Raw genomic sequence first — 10793 nt, forward strand, 5'->3', positions numbered from 1 at the left:
TCCTGGAACTCACTTTGTAGATCAGGCTGGCCTCAAACTCAGAAATCCGCCTGCCTCTGCCTCCCAAGTGCTGGGATTAAAGGCATGAACCACCACGCCCGGCGACTTTCTTATTCTTCAGTCTTTTCTGTTTGTTTTGTTTGATTCAGACTCTCTCTCTGTGTAGTCAAGGCTTGACCAGAACTCACTATGTAGCCCAGGATAGCCTCAAAGTAACCACATAGCCAAGGATGACCTTGAACGCACCACCCAGTGGCTAAGACAACAGATGTGCCACACCACACATGTTTACGTGGTGCTGGGCATGAACCCAGAGCTGTGGGTGCTCGGCTGACTGACTTCTGAGGCCCACTTCCTTTGTTATTATTATTATTATTACATCTATGTGTCCTGGTGTTTTGTTGATATGTTCCATCTGTCATGATCCACAGATGCCTGATCCCCACAGAGGCCAGTAAAGTTGACAGACCCCCTGTGACTGGAGTAACATATGACCGTGAGCTATCATGTGGATGCTGAGGCTGGAACTCCAGCCTGAGCTGTTAAGCCATGGGTGGTCTCTCTGGCCTCCATCTTATTTTTAATCTGCTGTTTAATCCTGAGAGCTGTTAAGCCTGTCAGTTCTGACCCCATTTTACAGATCAGCAAACTGAGACCCAAGTTTTAACCCACTCTCCCCAGCTCCCTCTGCAGGACTGGGGTGAGAAGCCTAGTTTCGCCCAGTCATATGCTTGTCACCCAGACTCACAAGGTGGAGAGAGGAGAATCATGAGCTCAAATCATCCTAGGCTTATAGCAAATTTGAGGCCAGCCTGGGCAATCTGAAACCAGGCCTTTAAAAAAAAAAATCCACACTCCTGCCTCTCAATGGGCAGAGTCCCTCTGTCTAGGGGGTGGTGAAAAACCTAAAGCTGGGTTGTGCTGCAGGACTTTAATCCCAGCACTCAGGAGGTAGAGGCAGGAGGACCTCTGACTTTGAGACCAGCCAGTCTGTAGAGCAAGTTCCAGGAGAGTCAGGGCTATACAGTGGGAAGGACCTGGAGAGCAGTCTCTGTCAGTAAAGTGCTTATCACTCATCATGTAAGCCGGAAGACCTGAATTTGACACATTTGTCATGTGTGACACTGGCTCATGTGTGTGACCTCAGCTCTGGGAGGCAGAGGCAGAGAAAGAGACAGAAAGATACCGAGGCTCTCAGCTGGCCAGTCAGAGATCCTGTCTTTTTTTTTTCCTTCGAGACAGGGTTTCTCTGTGTAGCCCTGGCTGTCCTGGAACTCATTCTGTAGACCAGGCTGGCCTCGAACTCAGAAATCCACCTGCCTCTACCTCCCAAGTGCTGGGATTAAAGGNGTGCGCCACCACCTCCCGGCTAGAGATCCTGTCTTAAAACATAAGGCAGAGGATGGGCCAGATGGCTCTGTGGGTGAAGGAGTTTGCTGCCAAGCCCAAGAACCCGAGTTTGAATCCCTAGCTGCCACACGGTGGACAGCTGGAGCCCACTCCTGCAAGGAGCCCTCTGACCTCCACAGGCTCACTGTGGTGCATGCGCACAAAACAAATGTACAACAAAAGGGAGCTGCACAAACACCGAGCTGTTCAGTCAGCCTAGGAGCCGTTTTATTAACTACTTTGGTGACCCCTGAAACAGACGAGTCAAAGCCAGATAAACACAAGGTGGCCTTGGGGCCAGCACAGGAAGAGTGGGAGGTGGAAGAGTTGTGGCGAGTGGAGAGGACCCGGAGAGGGAGTGCGAGAATAGCGTTCCTGGCTGAGGGAATGGGGAATCTGCACGCTGACATGGGACCACATTGGCTCAGTGGCGAGCGGGTGCCCTTGGCCAGCACCCCAGCCGCCATCCTCACAAGGACCCCAGCTCTGCCACGTCCAGCAGCCGCTGACCCTTCATGGCCTCGGGCCCCGCACAGCGCGTGTCGTTCTGTGAGAACATCTTGTTTCGGTTGGCGACCAACCAGCGGCAAAGGTCCGCCAGGTTCTTGTCACAGATCCAGGGGTTGTGGGAGATGTCGAAGCCGTCCTGCATGTCGCGGGTCGGCCTCCCCAGGAACGCCCACAGGCCTGGGGGCGTGCTGGATAGAGAGTTATTGGACAGATCCAACATATCCAGGTGCTGTAGGCCCTGGAAGGAGCCGGTCGCCACTGCGACCAACTGGTTGCCATTCAGGAACAGGACGCGCAGGAACGGTTGGGGCGCAAGCAGGCTATCCTCCAGCCTCTGCAGTCGGTTCCCTTCCAGGTGCAGGCGCTGCAGCCGCCTTGGGCCCTGCAGGAGTCCCTCAGGCAGCGACTCCAGCAGGTTGTACCCAAGGTCGAGGGTGTGCAGGGCGCCGAGGCTGGCGAGGAGCCCGGAGGGCAGCGAACTCAGCTGGTTCTCCGCCAGGTCTAAGTGACCCAGGGCATCCAGGCCCTGAAGCCATTGCGCGCTCACCTCCCGCAGCTGGTTCTCCCTCAGGACCAGGGTGCTCAGGTTGGCGGAGGTGTTGAACAACCCGGGGGGCAGGCTGCGGAGAGCATTGCGGGTCAGATCCAGGACGCGCAGCCGGGGCACGGGCGCCAGCAACCCGGGAGACAGCGCCTGCAAGCGGTTGCTCGAGAGGTGCAGCTCCCGCAGACCCGGACACCCTTGTAAGGCGGCGGCGGGCAGCTGCGTCAGGTTGGAGAATTCCACCGACAGATGGACAGTGTCGGCAGGGAGGGAGCTCGGAAACTCAGTGGGACCATGGCAGGAGACGGTGCTACCCTCAGCCGACTGCAGTATCAGGCATTCCTTGAGGCTGGACACCCTGCCCAAGAGGGCCAGGAGGAACAGGGTTCTGGCAAGGCAGGTGTTGAGATCCTGGAGGCTGAGGTTAGTGAACCATGGTGAAAAATATACCCCCTTCTTCCCATCCCTGTGGCCACCACCCTGAACTGTACCCACTGAGTCTTTCCTCACCAGGACTGGAACAAGATGATCCTCATGGTTTGTTTCCTGAGTCTATTTTTGTCTTCTTAGCAGGGTGGGTGGGTAGCAGAGCCAGTGAGCTCCTATTCATTTGGCAAAGCCCCAGGCACACTATACCCTGGGTTTCATTCTTACAAAGCAGCCCCTGATCCACAGCAAATCTTACCTCTCTGACTCTTAAACTTCCTGGGTCTGACCCCCTACACACTTCCTCCCCTGCTACTACCTCTTAACAGGTTACCAGTTATTAAGTATTCCCAGTCCAAGTACCTAGTTACTTCTAACCTGGTTTGTATCCTGGGTCTACCCCTATCTCCCTAGTTGTCTGTTCGGAAGGGAGAGTCAGTGGACTCCTGTTCACCCTGCAAAGCCCCAGCCACAATGCTTGGCTTTTCACTAGCCCTTTTCTGCCGTTCTCAGGAAGGCAGAAGTTTCCAGATTGGGCTTAGCCTTTCTTTGTCCAGCTCTCATATGGGTTGTGTGGTCACCACTGGGTGTTCAGGGAGAGCTCAGGGTCCAGGTGAACAGGAATTCTTCTGTACGCAATCTGGTCCCTACAATAGCCCTCGGAGGCCTGTCTGGGGCTTCCCGATTTGCAGTGGGTATGACCAAGGCCTCAAGCCTGGGACCTGGGGCAGGGACCCTCTCCCATTCCTGCTCAGGGGGCCTCTGGCAGTCTGTCTGGAAGTAAGCCTGTTTGTACAGCCTGCAGGCCCGAATCTGTTCCTGGCCACCTCAGTGGGTCAGACTAATGTCCCCATGACTGTGCTTAGCTTGGTGCCAGGTCTGCCCAGAACTGGCCAGGTAGAGACCTACCTTCCTTGATGCTGCCAAGAGACCATGGCTGCTCCTCTATGTCTGTCCTCAAGACCCCAGGAAGGTGGCTTTATATAGTCCCCACCCCAACTCTGCTCTGAGGCAAAGCAGGAAGAGCCCAGGGCCGGGTCAACATTGCTACATCGCTTCCTGGCAGTGACTGTGGCGTCCTGCCCACCCTTTCCCAGACTTCCTGCAGGTTTTACTTCCTAGTTAAGGGTGAGGTGGGGGTTGCTCTACCCAATGTCTCCTAGGCTGAGTCCTCTCCCACCAGGATCCAGGGACTGAGTTTGCAATAAGAGCAGGAACTTGGCTGCTCTTTGAGCAGGTGACAGGAAATGTGTTGGAAAAAAAAATCTCTGGTCTTGAACACCTGATGTGTTGTTTGCTTTTTACTGAACAAGGAGCAATGCCTGGCTCTGATTGTAAAGTCTTCCACAAGGAACCAAGCAGGTCTGGCTTAGGTTCTCTGGGACTCAGTTTCCCTACCTGCACAGCTGAACTTGATCATCAAGAGATTCTCTGGTGATTCCATCTACCTGAAGTGCAGTGGGTGCATATGTCTGTTGTGAAGACACCCCTCACATGTCATCTCATAATAGCACAGGGTTGGAGAATGGGGGCTGGAGAATCACTTCGACTTTGACATCAGACTGGGCTACATACTGAGACTGTCCAACAACAAAAACCACCACAGCAAAATGCATTTCAAGGCTATGAATTTGCCTTTGAGGACACCTTTGGCTGTATCTATGCGTGACGCGCGCACACACACTTGTACAGGCTACAGGTTGATTCTGGGTGTCTTCCTCAATGGTTCTCCACATTGTCTACTGAGGCAGGACCTCTCATTAACTGGGCTAGGCTGACTTGCAAGAGGCCAGGGACCTTCCTGTGTCTGCTTCCCAAGTGCTAAAATTACAGGCATGCACCATTACACCTGGCCTTTTCCGTGAGTACTAAGGGATTCAAACTCAGGTCTTCTTGCTTGCACAGGAAGTGTTTCCCCTGCAACCAGCTAGTTCCTCCTTGTTGTCATCTCATCTTAAAGTTTTCCAGGTCGTTACCCCTTGACATGACCTCTCCTCTCAGTCTGGGATTCTAAGAGGCCAATCCCCCATTTGCCTGTGAGTGACTAAGAGCAGGATTTCCTTCCCAAGTATTTCCAATCACCCCAACAAACAGCTGACCCAGAGTCAAGGGGGCCGGTGGATGTAAACAGAGTTTTATTGATGGGGATAGGGCTGGGGAGGGTCCTGGACTCAGCTGGCCACGTGGCATGCATGGTCAGCTGGTGGTCAAAGGGGATGTCACAAGTGGGGACGGGTGGCATGGGCCTCTCTGACCACCCCAGGGCTGTATTTACAGGGGCGTCTGCCCACCTCCACCCTCCCAAAACCCCCACAAGCCCTTTAGAAGCAGGTTCCCCCATCTCCCAGCCTGGACCCCCAGGTCCCCTCTGCAGGAGCAGGATTTGAACTCCAAACCGGCACCTCGAAGGCCCCATCCCCTGGGCTTCTTTTCAGAAGGCCCAACATTGGCTCAGCCAATGCCAGGGTCTCTGAGGGCGCCACCACCCACATTCTGAGTCGCACACACGCACACCCACGGCGGCCCTGTCTCACACGCACACGCACACACACACACACGCACACATACTTCTGTCCTGGGCCCTTGCACACAAACAGGCCATGCACACGGACACACACCCACACAGGCAGGGACCCAGGAGCGGGGAGGGGGTCCCTTCTACGGAGGATGTGTTGAGGCGGGAAGGCTCATGTCTGCAGCTGCCTCCCCTCACCCCACGTCCTCACCCCCCACCCCGGCCGCCACCCCAAGTAAGAATGGGGCTGTGCAATTTCTTAGAAAAAAAAAAAACTCAAAATAAACAAAAATCAAAGTCTATGCGCAGGTAAAAGGTCAGCCTCCTCCCGCCCACCCCGGGGCTTCGTGTCCTGCATCCTCCGGGATGGAGGGGGTTCTTGTGCTTCCCTGTGGCGAGGGGATCCCCACGCGCGTGGGTGAGGAACAAACGCGCCCCACTCGGCGCCAGTAGGGCTCGGTGACCTGGACTGGCGCCCGGGTCGCTGTGGTTGGCACCGTCGAGGCATCCGCCTGGCCTAGGGTACCGGGGGTGCAGTCCGCTCGCCCGTCCCGCAGGGCAGCAAGTGTGTAGAGTCCGCGGGTGGGTGGCGGCGAGGACGATGACCCCCGGGCCGAGCCTCGCCGCTGTTGAATGTGTGTGTGCGCCGCAGGGCGGCTGTGGGGGGCCCGTGGGGACCCGGCCTCCGCAGGCTGCTGGTTGCAGGTGGGCTCCATGGCCCGGGCAGGCCGTCGCCCATCGAAGGGTCCAAGGGGCCCGTGGGTGCGGACACCACCCGCCGGCGGTCCGGGCTGGCGTGGGGCGTGAGCGGGAAGTCGCCTGGGTGAGAGGCCCGGCAGGATCTGGGGGCGCAGAGGCGAGATTCCGGGCCCGGCTCGGCCGGCACCGGGGGCTGCTCGGAGGCGCGGGCGGGCGCCAGTAAGAGCAAGGAGGTGGAGGCTGAGGCCGACAGCAGCGCGTGGCTGTGGTCCCAGGCTCGAGACCCCAGGGCGTGGGCATGTGGGTGTGGCGTGGGCAGGCGTTTCTGGGGTAGAGGCGTCTGCTCTGGGGTGGGCAGCAGCCCCGTGTCCAGGTCGTGAGGGCCACCATGCAGCAGCGCTGCCTTTGTCCAGCCATTCTGCATAAGCGGGGCCAGCAGGGCCTCCGGGGGACCTCCGGGACCGCCGCCGGCTCCTCCACGACCCCCGGGCCCGGTCCCCCTGCGCTCGCCTAGTCGGCTCACGCTCAGAACTGCCTCGCTGCCGCCGTGCGCCAGGATGGCCTCCTTGTCCTTGCGCCGGGCCAGCTCCCGCCGCTCGCGGAGACCCACGAACCAGCCTACACTGAAACCGGACACCACGGCACCCACCACGAACGCCGCCACCGAGGACGTCACTAGCAGGTTCACCGACACCAGCCCTGCGCGGTCATCTGAGAGGCTGGCGCGCAAGAGTCCTGGGGACAGATGGGGAGAAGGTGGCAGTGCATTCCCGCCTTGGAAACCAGTCTGATTGGTGCTAGATAGGCACTGAGCCAGGCTCTATTCTAGGCGGGGTTCCATCCAGACACGCCTCATGCCTCTCACAAGGGGATTCTAGGCAAGGACTCTATGCCATGACCCTTTTGCGTGTTTTTTGTTTTTTGTTTTTTTTGTTTTTTTTTTTTTCCTGGAATCTTTCTATTAGGTGAATCTCATTTTCACCCTTCCTCGCAGCAGCCACCAGAGGGCGACCGTGAGCACTGAGTGAGCTCAGCTTTCCATGGCTCCCATCTAACTAAGGAAGTCTCCCTCCATCCCCAGGATTGAGTGTCCACCCTCCATCTCCAGGACTGAGAGTCTCTGGCTTGTGTCACACAGCACACAGAGGAGTCCCTTTCTCAGCTTACCAGTGCAGTCACCTAAGCCAGAGGTGCTGGCCCCGGACACATCTTGCTCAAACGTGGCACTGGGGTGGGGAGAAGGGGACAGAAGTAGACTCAACACAGAGGTCTTTATATATACCAAGCCTGGCACAGAGAAGGGAACACGGACCATGGGTTGTTAGATAAGCCCCACGTGTCCCCTGTTCTCATACCTAGTTCCTGGTCTGAGGAAGATGCAGGAGCCATCGGGGGCCCACCCGCAGTATGGATCCTGGCTGCCAATACAGTTCCTAGGACAGAACACAGCTGCTCAGGGGACCTGGGCCATGTAGCTTCTAGTCACCGCAGCTGTGGCCAGCTCAGAGTGAGTCTTGGAGGCCCAGAATACTTTCTCTTCGATTTTTACACAAGAAAATGGATGCTCGCTGGGCAGTGGTGGTGCATGCCTGCAATCCCAGCACTTGGAAGGCAGAGGCAGGTGAATTTCTGAGTTCGAGGCCAGCCTGGTCTACAGAGTGAGTTCCAGGACAGCCAGGGCTACACAGAGAAACCCTGTCTCGAAAAACCAAACCAAACCAAACCAAAAAACCCAACCCCCCCCAAAAAAAAACCAAAAAAAGAAAGAAAGGAAGGAAGGAAGGAAGGGAGAGAGAGAGAGAGAGAGAGAGAGAGAGAGAGAGAGAGAAAGAAAGAAAGAAAGAAAGAAAGAAAGAAAGAAAGAAAGAAAGAAAGAAAGAAAGAAAGAAAATGGATGCTCAGTTCTGAAGCATTGCTACGAGGCTGGGCTGGGAGCCTACAGAGTCCATCCTTCCTGAAGCAGCCTCCCAGCCTCCCCATTGCTCCTCCAATACAGGCTGCATCCTGCCCCAGGGCCTTTGCATAGCTGTGACTTCTGCCTTCGATTACCTCCAGTGAATAAAGCTTTTCAACAACACGTGACAACAACTCGTTTCCTTTGCCCTCCCCCCCTCCCGCCCTGTACCAGCCTTGTGGGCTGCACTCACTTCATGCATCCCGAGTACAGCTGGCAACGGGCAACAGGAACACGAACCACACAGCGGGGGAAGGCTGCCAGCAGGCCCCCTGAGGCTGCATCCAGCTCCAGGCTGAGAAGTCGCTGCCCCCACTCCCCAGCACTGCTGGGTCGTCCACACCTAGGCACACAGGGTGAAGTGAGGCTGGTGTGCCCAGCCTGCTGTTCAGCTGGCCACTCCCACCTCCCTGCTTATCCTCAGACCTGTCTGGCCGGTAGGTCTCAAACTCCTCCAGAAAGATGCTGGGCCCTGTGGTCCCTGAGACACTGGCGTTGGGCTTCACAAGAAATTTGAGGACTGTGCCAGCCTCGGAGCCAAGGAAGACTATTGTCTGATTGCCCCATGGACCCGCACCCACATCTACAGCCACTCGGGTCAGCTGGTGCCTGGAACACAAGATGGACTTGGAGGTCAGGTTAATCCTGAAGCTGGCCTCCTAGCCCAGGTATCACACATCCCTTGACCTGTGGGGTACAGAAGTCGTTACACAAGTACACACCAACAGATATACACTGGTGTACATGACATGAAAAGGTCATGCTGTGTCCTGCCTCAGGCCCTTGGCAAGGGCTGTGCTCCCTGCTTCTTTGCAGGAGCTACCTTTGCCCAGCATATCCCACAGTAAATGAAGGCCCTTGATTGAGACCCATTACCCCCCACCATGAAGTACTGGGATGCCCTCCTCCCCAGCACTGACCGCATCAGAGTTCTCACAATCCACGGCGAGTGACCCAGGGAGGGTACTGCCTCGTCCATCAGTGGGTGGGTCTTTACAAAGTTGAGGATCTCGTCAGGGAGGGCACTGGACGCATTGTACTGCATGCCAGGTGCCGCGCAGCACCCGGGCCTGGGGGAAGATGAGGAGCGTCAGCATCAGGGAGGATGCCAGGACCCCACAATGAGGCCCTGATTCACTGGGGCATCTTGGGACCTGGTTTGAATGACTCCCCACTCTTAGGGTTTCCATGGTCTGACTCACTGTAGCCTCAGGACCTCTGTACTTTCTGATCTGATTTGCCTGGGCCTCACACAGGCCATGCCCTCTACTCCAGGGTCTTTGCCCACACTTGCCCTCTGCCCTCAACAAATGATGAGCATTGACTGCCTGGCCCTTCATGATGGCTTCCTCGTGTCTTCCTCCACAAACTTGTTTCCCTCCATTGTCTCCTGACCTGACACTGAGCTGACCTCCCCCAAACCAGCTACTGTAGGACTCTGTAAAGACAGAAGTCACTGTCACCTGGGCCGTGGCACTTGGTCTTCAGGCACTGGTGTCCAGATTGACTCAGGTGACTTCTGCTCCCGGAAGCGGCCTTCAAACACAGCAGCCACTTGGTTCATATCAAAGGCGCAGACGGCTGAGCCGGGGATGCTGCAGGGGGCGGGGGTGGTGGTGAGGCAGTGCTGAGTTGTGTGGGGGTGGCACCATCTCTGGGTCCCCCTGCTCTTTCTCTCATCTGAGCAACACAAGCCACTCCACCTCCAGAACATCCCCAGGTTGGACCACTGTGCGGCTGGCTTCCCTAGACCCTCTGCCCTGGGTTTTTTCACGTTCTCAGTTCTCACTGAGTATTTAGTAAGTTCCTAAATATTTAGTGCCCAGAGGCCATGCTTGCTGATCCCCATTTGTCCATGGCTTCCTCATGCTCTCAGACCCAAGTCTAGGCCCTGTGCCACCGTGCAATCTTCCATAATTCTAACACATTCCTTGATCGCTCCACACCTGCCACATAAGCCTCCTTCCTCTGACTAGCACAGTCTTGGACCCTTCTCATGTACTTCCCCCTTCCACACCCCAGTGTCCCTCCTTCAGGAGCCTTTCCTGCCATGTCCTGTAGGGTGAGAGGACTCCAGTGTCTCTTTCATTCTTTGGCCCCAGATTGGCATGGAGGTCTCCTGGGACCAATGCTGCCCAACACAGGACAGTAAAGAATATTTGCCGACTAGTGTGTGAACACTGGGATTCTGGCCAACAAACACCCGCAGTGGGCCCCTGCTGCAAGGGCTGACCTGTTACTAGGAGTTGAGAAGACAGCGAGGATCACCGGACGACCACCCAGGCTCACCACGCCCGTCACAGCCTGCAGGACGTTGAAGTAGAAGTGTGAATCCCCTGGCACTGAGCAGTTGAGCCGGGCCTTCAGGAAGGAAGTCCACTGCTTCTCCAGCACTCGTGGCGAGCCACCCACATCATTCTTGCACACACGGGCCACTCGAGACACCACCACCTGGACAAGCAGCAGGCACCAGGAACACCCTGAGTTAGCAGGATGTAGAAATGGCTACTGCCTGCCATGCCAGACAGGGGAACTTCTCTTACAAAGGACTGAGGGAGACCTGCACTCTGGATGCCAGGCAGCAAGGATAGGGGTGGCACGGGTGACAGTGCAAAACATAAATGTGTGGGAGGATGGATGGGTGAGTGGATGAGTTTCTGAATGGATGGATGGATGGACGGGTTTATGAATGGATGGGTTTATGGATGGACAGATAGATGGATGGATGGACTTATGGATGGATGGATAGATGGATT

The 10793-nt window shown here is 56.3% G+C and overlaps 2 protein-coding genes across 3 annotated transcripts in view; both read right to left on the reverse strand.

The window, feature by feature from the left end:
• Window positions 1-1590: 1590 nt before the first annotated feature.
• Window positions 1591-3928, reverse strand: Lrg1 (leucine rich alpha-2-glycoprotein 1). Its single transcript, XM_021149342.1, has 2 exons — window positions 3779-3928; window positions 1591-2861 (listed from the first exon to the last, which is right to left on the reverse strand). The coding sequence occupies exons 1-2, from the start codon at window positions 3802-3804 to the stop codon at window positions 1859-1861; spliced, it is 1029 nt and encodes a 342-aa protein (XP_021005001.1). The 5' UTR covers window positions 3805-3928; the 3' UTR covers window positions 1591-1858.
• A 1054-nt stretch (window positions 3929-4982) lies between these two features.
• Sema6b (semaphorin 6B) overlaps window positions 4983-10793 on the reverse strand; it is an 18185-nt gene continuing 12374 nt past the window's right edge. For both annotated transcript variants that reach the window (XM_021149330.2, XM_021149329.1), the window contains exons 10-17: window positions 10271-10488; window positions 9501-9632; window positions 8958-9107; window positions 8464-8646; window positions 8231-8380; window positions 7439-7516; window positions 7251-7309; window positions 4983-6818 (exon numbers count right to left, since the gene is read on the reverse strand). In XM_021149330.2, the coding sequence (XP_021004989.1) occupies window positions 5902-6818; window positions 7251-7309; window positions 7439-7516; window positions 8231-8380; window positions 8464-8646; window positions 8958-9107; window positions 9501-9632; window positions 10271-10488 (1887 nt within the window). In that variant the 3' untranslated portion in view covers window positions 4983-5901. The remainder of the gene's footprint in view (window positions 6819-7250; window positions 7310-7438; window positions 7517-8230; window positions 8381-8463; window positions 8647-8957; window positions 9108-9500; window positions 9633-10270; window positions 10489-10793) is intronic.

Source organism: Mus caroli, chromosome 17, assembly GCF_900094665.2.
Source record: "Mus caroli chromosome 17, CAROLI_EIJ_v1.1, whole genome shotgun sequence".
Taxonomy (NCBI): Eukaryota; Metazoa; Chordata; class Mammalia; order Rodentia; family Muridae; genus Mus; species Mus caroli.